General features: G+C 42.5%; 1 protein-coding gene across 2 annotated transcripts in view; it reads left to right on the top strand.

The window, feature by feature from the left end:
* The window catches only part of FGFR2 (fibroblast growth factor receptor 2), an 80238-nt gene extending 62516 nt beyond the window's left edge, over positions 1-17722 (top strand). For both annotated transcript variants that reach the window (XM_058028784.1, XM_058028783.1), the window contains 9 exons: positions 772-923; positions 3568-3689; positions 4321-4431; positions 5178-5368; positions 8186-8308; positions 9562-9632; positions 11361-11498; positions 12296-12401; positions 15957-17722. In XM_058028784.1, coding sequence (XP_057884767.1) covers positions 772-923; positions 3568-3689; positions 4321-4431; positions 5178-5368; positions 8186-8308; positions 9562-9632; positions 11361-11498; positions 12296-12401; positions 15957-16121 — 1179 coding nt within the window. In that variant the 3' untranslated portion in view covers positions 16122-17722. The remainder of the gene's footprint in view (positions 1-771; positions 924-3567; positions 3690-4320; positions 4432-5177; positions 5369-8185; positions 8309-9561; positions 9633-11360; positions 11499-12295; positions 12402-15956) is intronic.
* Positions 17723-18743: the final 1021 nt, after the last annotated feature.

The following is an 18743-nucleotide window of genomic DNA, read 5'->3' as shown; positions in this document are numbered from 1 at the left end:
AACTGAAGTGTTGTGATTACTTTTTGATGCTTTCAGTATTGAGTACTTGGAAAGTACAAAGTAGTAGAATCATATAGGCTGGAAAAGACCTTTAAGATCCTTGAGTCCAAATGTTAACCCTGCCAAGACCACCACTAAACCATGTCCCACGTGCCACATCTGCTCATATTTCAAATCCCTCTGAGGTTGGTGACTCCACCACTGCCCTGGGCAGCCTGACAGTCCATCCATTGAAGGAGCTGTTCCTAACATCCAATCCAAACCTTCCCTGGAGGCCATTTACTCTTGTGCTGTTGCTTTTCCTTGGGAGAAGAGATGGAGCCCCACATGGGTGTGCTGATTTGGGAAAAGATGTGGTGACATGGACAACTAGGAGTGGAAAAAGAGAACTTATTGGTCACCTCTGCTCATGGTATAAGCAGCCCACTTGGATATCTGAGGGAAGTAATGTGAATACTGCCAGTTTATTTTAAAAAAAATTAATATGATAAGCAAAAATGCCTTCTGAGGGAATAAATTTAAAACTTATGTGGTTTTTGATTTAGGGGACAGACTGACAGCATTGGCAGCCATTAGAGCCAGTATTGTGCATACAGAGGAGGCTAAATGTGAGAACAGAGCACTAGAACCAAGACTTTAGATTCAGCCACTTCCTAACACCAGGGTTCTGAGCTGGCTTGGTGTCAGGTGCTGGTGTTTTTCAGCTTTTGGGCCAAGATTACATCTCCATCTTTTTTTTCCCCCTTGTTGCATCTTGCATTGCAACCACAGGTGTCGGCCGACTCGAGCTCCTCCATGAACTCCAACACGCCCCTGGTGAGGATCACCACCCGCCTCTCCTCCACTGCTGATGCCCCCATGCTGGCTGGAGTCTCGGAGTATGAGCTGCCAGAAGACCCAAAGTGGGAGTTCCCGAGGGATAAGTACGTGGATTGCTTCCCCTGTGTGTCTGAGTAACCCCAAACACGTGGCAAGGGGGAAGCATCGCTCCTCATGCCTGCCAGGGTTCTTCTGGTTTGAAGGAAAATCTCAGTTACCTGAAGCTGCTCTGAAGATTCAATTCAATTGTCTGAGATCAGTTTGGTTAAATAGAAATGGAATTTCTTCTGCCTGCAGCCCCGATTATGTTTTCAGATTTATTGCAGGTTTTGAGATGCTCTGCTGAAATGTAGCTCCTCTGTTAGGAAATAAGTTAGGAAAATTTGGTGTGATCCAGACTGGGAAAAATATCCGCATGCAAGCGCTGTTGAAAGGCAATGGTGATTTCCCCATGTTTCTTAGTTGACTACTTAATTGGCTAATATTTAAAAAAACAGGTAATACAACATGTATGAGATAGAGAAAGTCTAAATGATACTATTGTACAATCTTTTCTTTCTGTCATATCTCTGGGTAGGATTTGGTGTTGAGTTTGTATTGACATGTATTAATAGAGATGATTATTTTTAACGTAGGGGAACATTTTGCACATTGGGTGCATGTGCAATTTCTGAGGCTTAAAAGTGATGGGTTTCAAGCAGAGCATGCTGAATTTTGATATATTCAAATTCACGTGGCTGCATAATATTTTCTTCAAAGTCTGTTGACTAACATACAAAATGAGCTTTTGCATAATTAATTAAAACTTTAACCATATTGCTCAATATAAGAAAAAAACATGCAGAAGAGAGATAATGTTAACAAAGGTAGAACCTTTATGAACATGATTATTTGTCAGAATTAGTGCTAGCTTTAAGAAGTCTTTAGGGTCTTTTGAGAAAACAACACCTTTTATCATGGACAGTTCTCTCTGGAAGTTCAGGGCTGTAACTTTTGAATAGACAAACTGTAATTTTGAGCTTTCTGATAACTCTTCTGGAAATCATTTGATTGGTTTAGCTGAAAACAAGAGCAAAAGGCTGTAATTGCCACCTGCAGCACTCTGGTCAACAGTGGGGGTCTGTATATGTGCTCCTGTCAGCCCCTGCCCTGGGGGGATCCACCAAATGCGGAAAATTTTAGAGTTGCTAAACATTTAAACCCAGTGCTGAGCGCAAATGTAGGGGGAGCAGATTTGCAATGAAAGGAGGCTATTTAGAGGCAGTTTATTAGGCTGGGGGGCAGCAGGCACACAATGAGGGGTTTGTAACTTTGGTCCTAGCAGGGCAATAGCACATAAATTAACCAATTTCCAATGCAAATGTTTGTTCTCTGCCAAGACCCTAAATTCAGTTTTAGCTCTGGAGAAAAGGCAGGGTGACCTCAGCATAGCATATGCTGCCCTTCAGTCTTTGCACCTTTTTAAAACTTGCATTTGCTTTAGAAACCAGCCCAAAACAGCTCGAGGCATTCTCACGAAGCCAGAGCCCATGTGACAGAGTGAGCTGGCTGCCCTCAGGAGGAGCCACCTCACTTCTGTCCCCTGCCCGAGCAGATAAGCAGGGTTTCAAATCACTTATCCCTCATCTAACATCCCTGGTGATGGCATGACAGCCTCTCCCTGTGCTTCATCGTGGAAGACAGGTGTCCAGGCTTTTAAGACTGAATCCCTACATCTGTGATGTCTGTGAAATCCTCCTGTTGACCATGGAAAGTCAAGTCCTTGAGAATTTGTTTACAAAAATGCTTGAATCTGGCCTCTATGTTGGATAACGTTATCAGCATCACACTCACTGAGCATCCTCCCTGATTCCTGCCACAGCACTGCTGCTGGGTGTCACAAGGTATTCTCTGCAAGTTAAGGCACTAGCCCTTAAGCACTCAGGCTGGAATCAAAAAGATTTTGCCCATAGGCTTTCAAGTTTCTTTTTTATTTCATCTCTTTCTCCTCATGGAGCTGAGATCGACATCCCTATGTCTGTCTGTTAGATCTAAGCAGGTTTTGCAACCAGGAATATGCTCCACAAAATGCATTCTGCACAGCCCACTTAGTGACTGCTCCTTTTAGGAGGGTTTGGTGTTGGTGCTGTGATCACAACCGAGTTTGTTTTTCCCAGTCTCTGCCTCCCCTCTCTGAGCAGAGCCTGGGCTCTGCAGGCGGGAGGCACCTTCTGGTCCCCTCAGCCAAGACTTTTATGGCTGCAAAGAGCCTGCAGCCAAGAAAGAGCCACTGTGCTGGACCCTCTGTGGCTGAAACTTGACTCCCACCTCCTTGCAGTCAGTGTGGACACAGAGATGAGCAGCGCTGACACAGTGACAGGAGACGCTGGCCTGCTGCTAGCTGCTCCCCAACTCCAGCCATGCTCTGGTGCTCTTTCAAAGCTCTGCCGCTCCACACTGCATCTCCTCACGAGCCATCAAGTGCAGCCTTGAGGAGAGCTCAAAAAGCTCTCTCAAAATCTGGGTTTAGTGACTGCTGTGCCTTTCTGAGCTGCTCACTCCACCACCCCTAAGCAAACACACCCCGGCGCGCGCGGAAACCGACGCGCCCCCAGCCCTTATTGCTTCCATATGATAAACCCCTCCCTCGCGCTGCAGCAAGTTGCTGAAAGGTTTTTAGTTGAAAGGTTTTTATATTTAGCCCTGGAATTTCACTGGCTGCACCCCTGCAGCAGATGCTGTGTGTTAATCTGCTGTTTGCACCTCCAGGCTGACGCTGGGCAAGCCCTTGGGAGAAGGTTGCTTTGGCCAAGTGGTCATGGCCGAGGCGGTGGGGATTGACAAAGACAGGCCAAAAGAAGCAGTGACCGTGGCAGTGAAGATGTTGAAAGGTAAGAAAATTGGGTGATTAGGGATCAGAACGGGCAGTGTGGCGGCTCTCAGCCAGAGAATTTTCTTCTGTGGCATCTGAACTCTGTCATCGTTGCGGGGTGGGTCAAAGAGCACATAGCTGACCTCAGCCTTCAGCGGTCTGGGGTGTAAATCTGCACCCTTGACAGCCTGTTTATCTTGAGCACTGACTATTTGGGAGCCAGGAGATGTATTAGCATCGTGTGGGTCTCTCTGCTTTCAGTTTATTTCATGTCACAGGCTATCCTTGTGTAGATCTGAGCCCATTCAATTTGGTACCAATTTATTTTGAATTTAATTGTAAGGGTAGTTTTCAGGAAAGGCAGTGTTATTGGAGGTTTGATAGCTAAGGACAGCTTTTTTATGTCTGGTCTTGCTGTGCTTTTTTATCTCTGATCTTGCTGTGCTGCCACTTTACATAATAACACTTAAGAGTCCACCAAAGAGGCTGAGATTATTTTTTGGCCATAATATATGATGTGCAGTGTAAACTGGAAAACAAATCCCATATTTTGCATTTTGAGCCACACTTATTTTACACCAGCAGATGAGCCTCACTGAAGCTGAGGCTGGCACACTAAAATTTATGAACTGAACCTGTGTCTTCTGCAGATGATGCCACAGAAAAAGACCTGTCTGACCTGGTGTCAGAGATGGAGATGATGAAAATGATTGGGAAGCATAAAAATATCATCAATCTTCTTGGAGCCTGTACCCAGGATGGTGAGTAGAGAAAAGAAAAAGTAAACCAGGACTTTCCAACAGGTCTGTGAAAGTCTCATTAATCATAATTTTTCAAGAGGTTTTAAGGAAGCAGTCATGCCGTGATAGGATTTTTAGGTATTTCTTTAGCTTAACAGCAATATTTTAACTTCTGTTTCTCATTATAGTTGCAGCCTTAATATGAGAAAGGGTCCTGTATCATATGAAAACTCTCTAATCCCTTGCTGTAAGGAACAAATGACCTTTTGCGGGGCCTTTACCCAAGTCTGCTGTTCTGAATTGTTAGCCCTGCTTTAGGAGAACTTGCACCCCACAAATTTGAAATGAGTACTTTCACTCCTGGAAAAGCTAATTACTCTACATAAAGTGATGCAGAATGGCATAATGCTCTGGGAATTAAAAAAAATTAAGACGCGCTTTCCCTTTGTTAGAGATCTCAGGTTATTTTGTGATTGAAAATATTTGTTTTTCCGTACATGGCGAGGTCTGAAAGGAACAGGCACTGGGGCAGGGTTTAGGGACTTTAAGGCATTAATTGTGGCTTTGCCACTCCTGCTGTGGAGCTTTGAGCAATCACTTCCCCATATCCAAACCTTTTATTCCTATTTTTTAAGGCGATGCTCGCCATTTTCCCATTTCATTGATTCATTTAAGTAATCATAGTGCACTGAAAGCTTTTTTTACATAAAAAAACACTTTACCCTGGTACCTGACCCTGCTTTTGCCACGGTTCTTTTCTTGCCAAGGTCCTCTGTACGTGATAGTGGAATATGCCTCCAAGGGGAACCTGCGGGAGTACCTGCGAGCGCGCCGCCCGCCCGGCATGGAGTACTCCTTCGACATCAACAGGGTGCCCGAGGAGCAGATGACATTCAAGGACCTGGTGTCCTGCACCTACCAGCTGGCACGAGGCATGGAGTACCTGGCTTCCCAAAAAGTAGGTGGAAAATCAGCAAACACAGAGCTTTTATCTCGGTTTGATTTTCTCCTTGTCTCATTCGCGTTCAGGAGTTTGCTGGGGAGGAGGAGCTGCCTCAGGGAGGTTGTGTAACCCACAGACCAGCAGATCAGTGGGAAAATTCATGAACTTAAAAGGTTTTTCATCTTTGTTTAGCAGTATTGCTGAAATGAGGCCCAGAGTGGATCATTTAAAGTAAATACTGTGCATGTATCTGCAGTTTGAGTGTAGGAGCACAGGTGGTCACTTGGTTACACAACTCACATCACTCCACCCATGAGCAGCAGCCTCTGTTTGCCTCCTCTTTCCAGTCAAACCAACCAAATCCTTTCACATTGTGGTGTAAAACAGATAATTTCGGTGGCTGTACAGAATAACAACAGGCAGGGCTGAGAAGATCCAAGTCAGCAGGGCAAAAAGAGTGGGCAGAAGAGGCAAAAATAAGTGAAGGGTATTAGTCACTTGAATTATACACTTTACTGTAAACTGGTGTTTCAGGAAAGTGAGCTGGTTGAAAGAATTTATTTATCCCTGTCCCCAGATACTTATTTCTAAAGCTTGTCTTCAAGCATTTCTTTTTAACCAGCATTTTGATTAAATCATAGTTATAAAACCTTAAATAGCCCTGTATAACTAACTCTGTAAACATGCTGTGGCTTAGTGGACGAGCCATCCTGGATAGCCAGGGTGATGTTTGGACCCAAAGGCTAAACCAGAGCAGCAGATAGAAATGATAAGTACTTCCTGCAGGGTGTGGGGTGGTTAGTGGGATTTATCCAGATTTCCAGTCATGTCCACTCCCAAGTATGGAGCTGTTTTTAACCAAAGACCAGGGCTGAGTGTAACCCTCCATTCCTGTTGTGTGGAGTCATGATTTTGTTATTGTTTTTTCTGCCCTTGTAGAGGTTGGGGAAGAGAGGGAATCCAGGTTTAATTTTGCTTTTATTCTTTTTGTTTTGAAACAGTAAATCTTAGCTCAGCAGGGTGATGTGCGTGACAGCAAGGCACAGCTCTTCTAATGCAGTAAAGCAGGGGTATTGATTAGGTGACACACCTCAGGATATCTCTCTTGGAAATTATTGCAGCTCCTGCCTGGCAGCGAGCCAGGCCCAAGAAAGCAGAGCTGATATGAAAGGAAAACATAAATCTTTTCATCAGCCATTCTTGAGAGCAAGTGTCCTCCTGAGGAGCTCTCAAGTGCTGCTGTAGGACACTCCCAAGAGCCAGTGCAGCCTTTTCTGTTTGCAAAAGCACTTGGTTGGTGCTGTGCTGAGCTGGGCAGATGGAGAGGCATTGCCCAAGGCAGAGGGAGAGCAGAGCTGTGCATTCCTGTGCTCCAGGTATCCCACCACTTCTGTTTGTATTTCACCCCTTCCTCTCCCCTTAGGGATCCATTTTCTGAGCTGGAATAATAAGAGAGCTGCTCTTCTCATGGTATGGCCATCATGCCTGCGCTGTGAGAAGGGCAGGATTCTTGTTATTTCAGCCCAATAAAGGGGCTCACTGAGACTTCAATAAAGAAAATGGTGAAGGTGATGTTTGTTCACCTACCCATTGCCTCACAAGAAGTTTTTGCCTTACAGGCAGTTGTACTTAGAACCAGTATCCCATTTCCAAGGTTGGATGGATGATTTTAAAAGTGGGAAGCTTGGCCCATGTTGTTTCTGCCACCACAGCATTGCTGATGCAGAGTTAGAGGACTGATGGGATGCTGAAATCGTGCACTCTTGGCTGGTCCTGTGCTCCTGAAGGCATTGCTGGAGCAGGTTTTTCCTGGCAGTTCCCCATGGCTAACCCAGTGAGGAGCAGAGACTTCATTTTACCCATGTGGGATGAGAGGTCTCAGCAGTTTGCTGGGGCAAGAAAAGAGCAAGAGAAAATGCTGGTTGTTATATTGCTTTTTGTAGTGTGTCTATGCACATACTGAAATTAAACATACAATGTCAAGAGTTATCCAAAACTGAGGAGGGGAAAAAATATATTAAAGTTGAAAATAAATAAAATATCCTGCTGGGATTCAAAGTGCAGTGTTTCTTACCATGCCCTCACTGCCACTTAGTATCAACCCTAATAAAGCTACTTGAACACAGGAATAGTACCCAGAGCAATCACAGAGTCCCCTCAGTGCCAGGATGATGCTGACATGAAGGGAACATCTCCCAGGATATAATAGGTTTCGTTTCAGTACAGAATTGTCTTAAAAACAAACAGTCAAACCCTGATTGTTTTGGGTTTTTTTTAATTTTCCTTTTCATAATTGCGTTTTTATAATCTTGTGGTCGAAATAATTAAACACACCCTAGGCATCCTGCTCACAATTATATTAATATCTTTACTATTAAAAACAGTTGCACTGATTCAGACTGGATGCCAGCTTTTATCTCTGGTGAGACAATATAATTTAAGAGAAGCCACACAATAAAAATGTTCATTAACATTATTTCTGATGAAACTGCTATACCTGTACCTGGGCACATGTAAAGGAGAGTGCATCACCAAATGCTTGGCACAACCTGGGTCGCCACACAGCTTTTAACCTTAGCAAAAATATAAGATTTAAGCAGGATCAGGACTTTTCTAAGACACTTCTTAGGGCCATGGAAACAGCAGCTGAGGGTATGGATTGCAATAATTAAGAAAAATCATATTTCACAGGCTTGTAGTGAATGTGTGGATTTCCCACCTGGTCATTTAGGTTAAAATCTATAAAGGAGATTTAGTTGTGGTGTTGAAACTCTTCCACTTTTGCTGCAGTTTATTTCAGTGGGCTGTTTTTTTCTTCTTTTTTGTTTCCAGTGCATCCATCGAGACTTGGCCGCAAGAAATGTTTTGGTAACGGAAAACAATGTCATGAAAATTGCAGACTTTGGTTTAGCCAGAGACATCAACAATATAGATTATTATAAAAAGACTACTAATGTAAGTGGATGGTTTTCTAATCTGTGGAAACAAGTGTTTCTTTCAGTGATTCATTTCAGAACTATGGTTGTAAAGTTAATGGGCTCCTTGTACAGCAGACTCACTTTTCATCCCAGACAAAAAAGCAGGGATCAAGGACATGAGCATTTCTGTCTCCTCTTACAGGGACAGTTGGTTAAAAAGATAAGCAAAGAGGCTGCATATTGGAGGATTAGAAATGCTGAAATACAATAACTTTTTTTTTTTATTGTGTCCCTGACTCCAGTCAGTCGTAATAATTGGAAATATTCCTGCTGATCCCAGCTGGTTTAGCACCCAGCCTAGGATCTTGCAATACAAACAATGCCAGCAACAATCACAATAAAAATCCTGTTTACTTGTGGTGATGTCACATTCAGCCTTCAGCCCGTGCCTGTACTTAGCTTGTTGCAGATTGTGATGGTGATCTCAAAGTGGGGCTAGAGATAGAGAAAATTTATTTTACTCCCCACACTGTCACTGTTTTGCTGCTTAGCCTGTACCAAATCAGGAAGATAAAACATTTGGGATGTAGCAGTGATACCTGGTTTGAGCTCCTGACACCTCCTCAGGGGATCTCTTAAGGTCCTGCTGAGCTGCACTTGGGATGTGATGGGAACTCTGCAGAACTCATTGAGTTCCACAGATTTTATTTGTATAAATATGGCTTCGTATTAACAATCATGTTAAGTGGCTTATTTATGAAAATCACTAAGTGATTAGTGGCATTTTAATTTAACATCTGCCTTCTTCCAAAAGCCAGAACCACCATGTACAGCAGCATTAGAGGGGATTGAACCTTCTTCATTTCAGGCTCAGTGCAAAGCAACAGGCAGCTCTGACTGTGAGCTTTGGGACAGGAAAACAAAAGTCTTGGATTTAGTAATCAATTTATTTTTGCAGGCAGGCTTGTTTTTCAGAAGTTTAATAATTGTGGGGGTTTTTATCTTTAAAGAGCCATTGCAGAATGATACTATTGATTTTGATCTACTTATCCTACCATTCTCCTAGCAAGCACTCTGGAAAATCGTTGGGAACTCTTAATTGCTTTTAATTTTATGTTCAATGCTTGTATCCATTTTTATAACAGTCTCTGTACTTTAGCCCATCTTAGTGTTCTCTCACTGAAAATGCTCAAGGTAAATTATGTGCTGGTTGCTTTAGCAGACAGCTCTTAGAGAAATCATCCTGCCAATTGCTGCCATTTTAATTCCTCTTCCTCTCCAAACTCACAGGGACGGCTTCCAGTAAAGTGGATGGCTCCAGAAGCTCTGTTTGACAGAGTTTACACACATCAAAGTGATGTGTAAGTGGCCTGATCTCACTGGGGTTTTGGGCATGGGAAGGGAGGCTTGTTTTGCTTTGAGTTTGTTAAAATTTGGGATATTTCATGTATATTTTGCTGTTGTCCTTTACCTTTAAGACTTTTCATTCTGTTTCACATATTAATAGATGGAACAGGACTTGCCCTTAGAAAGTGAGGATTTTATGGTAGACTGCTAACCAGTGCTCTGTTACTAATCTGCCCAGCTTCAAAGCACATGAAAGGTGGAAAATGCTAACCTCCTTCTGTCACTGCGGAAGTTTCCCCCCTTGAACTTATTTACGGATGTGCAGCTACAAAGAGTCTATCTAATTTGCTTGCCTTTTGACATGCTCTGGACTTCCTTCAGGTTTAAAAAAATAAAAGGAGAGAGAGAAAAGAACGACAAAAAAAAAAAAAAAAGGAGAAAGTTCCTGAAAACTTCTTATAAAAATCTGTGCTGAGATTCGGTGCAGTAAAACGTAGGCTGGGTACGCTGGAAAAGTTTTCTCTGATTTTCAGAAGTGGAGTTGCTTCCCAGCAGTACTTCACATGTAATAGGAAATCACTGGACTCTGACAGTTCAAAACTCTTTTAATGTGTGCACAGAGCCACTGGCTGATGCAACTGCTCAGGGTTTATTCTGCTTCCTATTACAGTTCTATGTGCTTGAAGTAGACATTTATTTCTTATGCAATACAGATGAAGATTCTGTTTTTTATTTCTCCAAGAAAAACTATTAACTGTAAAGGGCTGGATGCTTCCCAGCAGAGGAGCAAAAGGTTATGCAAGTCAGTGCAGGGTTAAAAAGGAAAAAGGCAGGATGGAGAAAATAAGAAGTATCTCTTCTTTCTTTAACCTGGAGCAGTTTCCAAGCTTCTCTCTCTCTTTAAGAAAATCATTTGCTGAGGCGTTTCCTGCAATCTCCACATCATTTACAAAGGAAACTATATACACAGGTTAAGGGTGGATCAAACTATGTTTTAAAATAACATCTTGGCAAAATATTTAAGTGAACGTGGAGTAAACCACTTCACTGGCTGGGGACTGAGAGTCAGCCTGAGCTCCTCAGCAGCCAGGGAACACGAGGATTTCAGTGCTGGGCCTTGGAGACTCTTGGCCCCGTGGTGGCTTTGAAGATGGCTAAAGATAATATTATTGTAAGTTTGTGCAAACAGTTTACTAAAATACAGAGCTGGGGGAGCTGCAGAGGAGCTGGGGAGCCAGTGCAGGCTCTGTGCTGGTGCTCACCTGGCAGAGCTGCCTGCCACAGAGCCCCAGCTTGCCAGCCAGGCAGGATGAGGCAGGAAAGCTGGCTTAAAAATTATCCCACTTCATTTCCTAGCAGAAGTTAGCAACAAAAGAGAGAAAAAAAACAAAACAAAAGAAAGGCAGGGTGACGCAAAATATTTTTGTTTTGAGCAGTCTGCTTTTTCCAAAATATCCTGCCACATAATTGCACCCCAGCTGGGCTGGGAGGGCTCTATAAGTCATTAAGCTGTGAAGATGCAGTGCTGGGCAGTGCTCAGAGCACACCAGACAGAGGAGAAGAGGGGATTTGGGAACATGCTGGGGTCAGTCCCCATCCCAAATGCTGTCCTTCCCTCTGATGCACTTCCCAGATCCCTGTCCTGCTCTGGGCAGGCGGACCTGGCTTAAACACCTCTAGGAGGGATGGGATTCTCTGTTTCCAGGCAGGTGTATTAATGCAGTTTTCCCTTTGATTTGCAGTTGGTCATTTGGTGTGTTAATGTGGGAGATCTTCACCTTAGGAGGGTCACCCTACCCAGGAATCCCCGTGGAGGAACTTTTTAAGCTGCTTAAAGAGGGGCACCGGATGGACAAACCTGCCAACTGCACCAACGAGCTGTAAGGACATTGATTTTGCTGTGCCAGGGCTGAGGGGCACAGCTGTGCTGAGTTCATGTGTTTAGTGCCACCCCCGGAAGAATCAAACACTTCCAGAACTGCTGGACTCTAAAATTCAGGATGTTTGTGAGGGTATAGATGTGTAAGGGAAAGGTATGGGAAGGGTTTCAGGGAATGTTTGGCACAGGATGCTTCTTTGCACACCCTGCTGTGATCCTATTGCAGAAAGAAGAAATCATCTGCAAGCCAGTCTCTGTCAGTGTTTTTACGCCCATATTTGTTTGATTTTAATGTTACCAACGTGGAAATTCATAAATGTTGCACACACCACTAATCAAAGGTGAGGTACATCAGGCTGCTTTTATGCATAACAAAATACATCTGGGAAGTCCTGTTTTAGCACAGCATTATCTCCTGGTGGTGTGGGGAGCGTGATTTCAGGTATTCCAATACAGACCTTAACTATATTTAATTTTTTTTGCATTTTAATTTCTTCACAAAGACTGCAATCCCTGACATGTTAAAAATATTGTAATTCAATACTTTTGAAGTTGCTGGGCCACAGAATTGGGCCCACAAAAAGGTAATTTAGACACTGAGCAAGGGAGAGACAGGAGTAGGAAGCCCCTCTGAGACAGGGGGTGTTGTCCAGATTTGGGGATTTTCAGTGTTCCATTGAGCAGAGCCGTGTGTGCTCGCTGCTTTCCTTGTGAAGGGCAGCCCTGACTGTGCATGGAAAGGTTTGTGAGGAGGATGTGTGATTTTAATTAAGCCAGGCAAATGTGTGTTTCTTCCAGCTATATGATGATGAGAGATTGCTGGCATGCTGTGCCTTCTCACAGACCCACTTTCAAACAGTTGGTGGAGGACTTGGATCGGATCCTCACTCTCACAACTAATGAGGTGGGTAAAGTGTCTCCCCCCCCCACAAGCTGCTGATCAGGAAAAATGGTTCAGGGGACAGATGGAATTTATTCAATTATGAAATCCTGCCCAGGTTCACTCCTTATTCTGTTTGTCATTGTCCTCTGAGGTTACACGCAGCTAAGCTATGTATCCTATGAAATCCTGGCTCTCCTGCCATTATGCCTGGGATTATGTAACTCAAAAGAAACACATCTTTGAGGAGTTTTTGTTTGTTTCTCACTGCACCTCTGGATGGTTTTGGTGTTGAGGGACGGGCACGTGGCAGGTTGAGGGGCAGTGTTTGTGTTTCAGCAGGAACTGCACGTCAGGGAGGGGTGTGGAGTTCCTGGTGGCTCTCATTCGCTGGCTCACTTTGATTCCCAGCCTTGCTATGTAGGTCAGGAGAGGAGAAACCGTCAGTGGCAGATTTCAGATGATGTGTCTGAGAGTGAATTAGGTTCACTGCAACAGCTCTCTGTGGAGGGAATGAGGACCCACGGGGGATGTGCAAACAGCCATCCAATTATCCAAAGGTCCTGCCTAGCACTGCTGCAGGTTGGGCTGTGTGAACGCAGGAAGGCTTTGTTTGAAGAGCTTTCTTTCAGAGGTCTGAGATATTATTAGTTTTAGCAAGGAACACACTGATTAGGGTATTCACACAGGAATCGGTCCTCTTATCGCTGAACCACGTGCACCTTTGAGGAAAGTCACAAGTGATGGAAATGTTGATTCTTTTGGTGGAAATTTCTTTTGAGAGACAATACTTGGTGTCCCAGAAATATTCTACAAACTCCTATTATTTCTGAGAAATGAAATACTTAATGTGAGCAAAAAAAGAACAAAGCAGTTACACCGGAAAGTTGCAACAACTGGATTTGACCATTTCAAAACAAGATTTTGGTATTTGTTATTGCTCCTTTGTAGAAAAGATGATTTGAATCACTCTATGTGGCTCCTCAACATTATTATGTTCTAATTTTTTTTAATTGTTTGAGAAATAAAAAATGGATTGTGGAGCAGCTTTGGGAAAGCCTTTTCACAATGGAGATGACAGGAGAACCTGAATAAAGAGGTGGCATTTTTTATGATCATTTGCCCAGATCTGGTCGAAAAAGATTCTTTGGCTTCAGTAGCAGCTGTGAATTTATCTGGGTTCTGTTTTTAAGGCTTTCTCTAAAAAGTGTCACCTTCAGGGTGAGATATGAAGGAATATGCTCTCTCTCTGGAGCCATGGATGTAGCCCTGTGTCCTGTTACCATTTTCACCTCATCCGTTACTCCCTGCATCTTTTCCTGCCTAATTCATACATGATTTCACAAGACCAGTTGGAGGTGGGCTGGCTGCCACTGCAGAGTGCTGGGTGGCTTGGACTGGATTCGTGTTTGCAAATTCAAGAGGGAGGTTCTGGGCTGCAATTCCAAGCCTGGGAAAGGATATTGCTTTCTTTCTTGCGTGCGTTTAACCATCGAGCCTTCCCAACCCCGTACTGCTCACAGACCTGGAATGATCTCAAAGTTAACCTGAAAAGGCCTTTAGGGTTATGTAAATTACTTTAGACTAGAATCATAGGAAAAAACGTCTGGAAAAAGCTTAGGAACACATCCAGTCCATCTGATGGGCCTATGGCAGGGCCCACTATACGTTTGTCATTCCTGACAGATGTTTATGTAACTTGTCCTCACAGATCTCCACTGCTGTATTTCGGCATCGCCTCTGGACAGCCTGTTGCTTTGTTTTCCTAATCTCTAATCTTTCAACATCAGATATTGCTTTTGTCCTATTTACCCTGGACATAGAAAGCAAATCGTTCCACTTGTCTTCGCAGCGCGTTTCATGTTCCCGAGCGCTTGTCGTCATCTCGGTGTCTCCTGAGAGCTCCAAAGTGTCCCACTTTCCTCCACAGCTTTGCAGATCTCTGATTCTGTGTAAACTGCATGGTCTTCCTGAAGTGCAGGTCCTCCAGGCTCACTGCTTATCCTCTCCCCACTCTCCCTTGCCCCCCAGAGTAGCCCTGGCTCAATCTGGTTTGCCCAACAACTCATTTTGCTGGGGCAGCCAATAATTTCTTCTGCTTTTGTGCAAGTAATGATTTCTGCTTAAATAGTAACACTCTTTTCCATGTTGAATCTTTGCTTGTTGGGTTTTTAATGTGTTTTATTGCTGGGTTTTTTTCCCCAAAAGGGTCTCATTCCCATGTTTCTGTGACCCAAGTGAGCAGAAGTCACCAGGAGTCAGCCTGGTGGCTGTGGTGCTTTGTCAGCACCAAAAACCAACCTGGTGCTGGTTCTTGTGTCCCTTGGTGTGACTCTGGCTATTGGCACTGGATAAGGACCCTACCTTCAATACTGAATTCATGTCTGAGTTACATCGAGTCTTCTGATATGATGAGCCATGTCTGATAGCCCCTGGGAAAGCCCTGGTTCTTCAAAGACTGGGATCTTTTCTTCTTCTGTCTATTTAGAAAATGTCTGATTATTTCTGCTCACATAGGGCTGATTTTCTAATCCACAAGTATGTAACAAGATTGCCCTCGTGGATTTTTCAAGAGCCTGGGCAGCCACATAGTCAGTAATCAATAGATCCAAACTCCCTCCTTTTGGTCCCTATTAAATTTTCCAGCATTTTAAAACATACCACACCCTCCTTTTAAAATGGTGACCATTTTTAAACTCTAAGATGGTAATGACTGAACCTCTGACTTAAAAAAAGGAATGTTAGCCAAAGGACTAAATTACCCCAAACCTAAGCACAGCAGCATAAAATACTGACTGAGGTGGAAGACTCAACTCGTCAGTACGATCATGACTTGTGGTTTAGCAAATGAAGAGATTGCATTTAAATGAATGCAGCTGCCTTTAGAAGTTGAAAGAGAAGGAACATTTCAAGGGGAAAAATAACTTTATTCTCTTGCCAAAACTGTTGTTTCTAGCAAAAGAGCCTTAACCCAAAACTTGGATTCAGCAGATGATATTTCCTTTTTTAATGACTGCTTTGGTCATGGCTACTCTGGGACACACAAGACACAAATATGTGGTGTCAAAAACCCAAATCGTGTGAATTTGATTTTGTTTTTCCTTCAGATCTTTTTTGCACGTATGCCACTGCATGTTGAAACACAAATTTAATATCACAGAATATAAAACAGAGATTCAAAGTGACCAAAGGCATACAGAGTTGGAAGCGTCTTTCCCTCTCCAAATCACTACCATGTGCTAAAGAAAAATGGTTCTATTTAGGATGAAATTTCGTTTTTATCATTGCGAGTGAAAAGCCCTCTTTTGATGTGGTTGCCATGTTTATTCCCACTGACACAGCTAATGCTGGTGATGTTGGGCTTCAGAAAATACCGTGTTATTGGCTTGTTTTTTCTTCCCCTAGCCGAGCTCCTTGTTTTATGAGGTATTTAGGCAACGAGGCAGTTTTGAAGGCAGCTGATTCACAGCGAGCGAGCGTCATTCCCAAACCGCTCCCTCCCAAAACCCGCGCGGTGGTGACATTTTATTGTCAGCTCTCTTCGCCGGCTAAAAACTGCTTTCATTCCTCTTGCCACAGGAGTATCTGGACCTCAGTGGGCCTCTGGAACAGTATTCCCCCAGCTACCCCGACACGAGGAGCTCGTGTTCCTCGGGGGACGACTCGGTGTTCTCGCCCGACCCGATGCCTTACGAACCTTGTCTCCCCAAGTACCAGCACATGAACGGGAGCGTGAAAACATGAAAGGAGGAGCAAAGAGGCGAGGACATCAAAGCTACCTACCGTGTGCAAAGCTAAAGCTTTCCTCCAGGACCTTCACGTTTCTGCTTGTACATAGGAAATGCAGCAGAAAAAAAAAAAAAAGAGAGAGAGAGAAGAAAAAAGGAAAAAAAAAAATAATTTGGAGGAAAGCGGTCGGAACCTACATAAAGATTCTCATCACTTGCGGCTTTCAGATGTTCCCAAGAAAGAAGAATGTTTATGAGCTGTGTCGAGATACCCATTGCTATCAATTTTCTGGCTTCCTGTGAGCTGCAACAGACTTTGTTTGTACAATGGACCAGTCGGACTTGAGGCAAACTGTGGGTCTGCCTTTCTTGTTTATTTTGTAATATTTGGAGAAAATATATGTTGGCACACACTTACAGAGCACAAATGCAGTATATAGGTGCTGGATGTATGTAAATATATTCAAAAATATGTATAAATATATATTATATATATTTACAATGAATTATTTTTTGTATTGATTTAAAAAATGGATGTCCCAATCCACTTAGCAAATTAGTCTCTTTTTTAACAGCTATTTGCTAAATGCTGTTCTTACACAGAATTTCTTAATTTTCACCATCCAAAGGTGGAAAATACTTTGCTTTCAGGGAAAATGGTATATCATTAATTTATTAACTAATTGGTAATGTACAAAACAGTTAATCGTTTATAGGGTTGTTGTGTTTTTGTAATTTAAATGGCATTTCTATGCAGGCAGCACAGAGGACTAGTAGATATATTGCTCAGACTTTACTAGTTTTCAGATCTTTAAGAAAAGAAATATTTACAGTATATAACTAATTTGGGGAAATTAAACTTTTGATTTATTTGTGTTTAAAAACTGCAATGTCAGATGATTATTCTTATCACAACCAAATCCTTTAACAAGAAAGTATTTTTCCTTTAAGGTCCAAAAAGCAGAGTCGTTCCACTCCCCCCCCAAAAAAAAGAAAGAAAATAAAGGACATTTTGAAGAAGGTTCTTAAAGTTAGGAGAGACATGAATTGATCTATAACCACAGCAGAACAGACTGCTCTAAAAGGAGCTGAGCTTCTACCCTGAGTTGCACATGCATCAAATTATCCACAATTCTCTTGCCTCTGTTGCATAATAGGTTCCAGACCTTTTGGCCTGGATCTTTTGCCTTTATCCCTCTATTGTAACTTAAGTTAAAAAGAGAGAAGTTGTTTATAATGACAGCTTGCCATAGGAATATCAGCATCTTTTTAGGGGATTAATTCATGCTGACTCCAGTATTTCCTTCTGAACCATTCCATAACAGTAGGTGTAGCACTGGCCTCTGCTAGAATATCACTGTTGTTTGCATCTTTTTTACAGAATCTTGTATTTTTACTTTCAGAACATTCACTTTGATATGGCCATGGAATATGAATGCAAATTTCACTGTTTAATGTGGTGGTGTGTTTGTTTTGGTTTTGGTTTTTTTTTAAATAATTTTTAATTGGGTAAAATAAGTATTAAAATCTGTTAACTTTTGTACTGACAATAAAATGTTTCTACAGATATTAATGTTAAAATTACAAAATAAATGTCATGCAGCTTATTTTTCCTAATCCTTTGTGTCATACAAAATGGTTTCCTGAACATGAAGCGATGGAACATGTCCAGAAAATCTTCCTTTGGACCTTATCATAGATCCTACATTACAAAGCAATCCTTTCAGGAATAATGCTTTTGCCTCTGTGTTTTAAAAGTCCACTCATGAATATCATGGGTTATTTGAGTAAACATATGTACATCTTTGGTGGAAAATGACTTGAAGTGTTCATAATGTAGACCCAAAGTATGTTCTCTTTTTATTTAGGCTGTATTCTTTAATTAGTGAGGTTTCTGATTCATTCAGGGGAGGCTGGAGGACCATTTGCATGGGAGATTTTAAAAAAAATCATAACAGATGGAAAGAGGGAAAAAGTTTGGTGTCATGGCAAGTGTTTAAAAGTTTTCTGTTGTATTTTTTCTGGTTTTTTTTTAAACTTGGAAGCAGAAGGAAGACACCCCAAAACAGCCTGTGCTTGAGGCAGAACTTTCTGGTCACATTGCTGCAGGTTATCCTGGAGAGGGATGTTGGATGTGCTCTTCACCACGTGCTCTGGAAGTGCTCCAGATGCCAAAATGTTCTTTGCTTCATTTCTGCCTCTTTCTGCTCTGACTGACTGAAAACCCCATGCCAACCCTAAGAAACTCCTTAAAAAAGTTTCTGTTAAAAACTGGTGGTTTCCAATTAAGAATTATCTGATTGGGAGATTCCCACTGACTTCACTGGAAACCATAATTCCCTTTCCCCACAATCTCTGTTCCAATCAGCAGCAGTGGTGGCTACTGTGACAGAAACCACAGTGGTTGTAATGACACATGTCTGGTTTCAAGATTTTTTTAAAGGCTCTCAGAGCATCCTGAAACTTGCTCTGCTTGTATTGAAATGGATTTAAGTGCATCTCTTCTACTTTGGTACCTTTTTAAAATAACAGGATGAAAACATGCAGAAATGTGGTGGAAAGGTGCTGTTAATTAATGTAAATTTATTTGTTGCCCTGATTTTGTTTTAAACAGGTGATTTGGTTTTTCTGTGTTCAT

The sequence above is a fragment of the Melospiza georgiana genome, chromosome 8 (genome assembly GCF_028018845.1).
Source record: "Melospiza georgiana isolate bMelGeo1 chromosome 8, bMelGeo1.pri, whole genome shotgun sequence".
NCBI classification, from domain to species: domain Eukaryota; kingdom Metazoa; phylum Chordata; class Aves; order Passeriformes; family Passerellidae; genus Melospiza; species Melospiza georgiana.
Note: the sequence above shows the minus strand (reverse complement) of the source record. Positions and strands in the feature narration are given on the sequence as shown.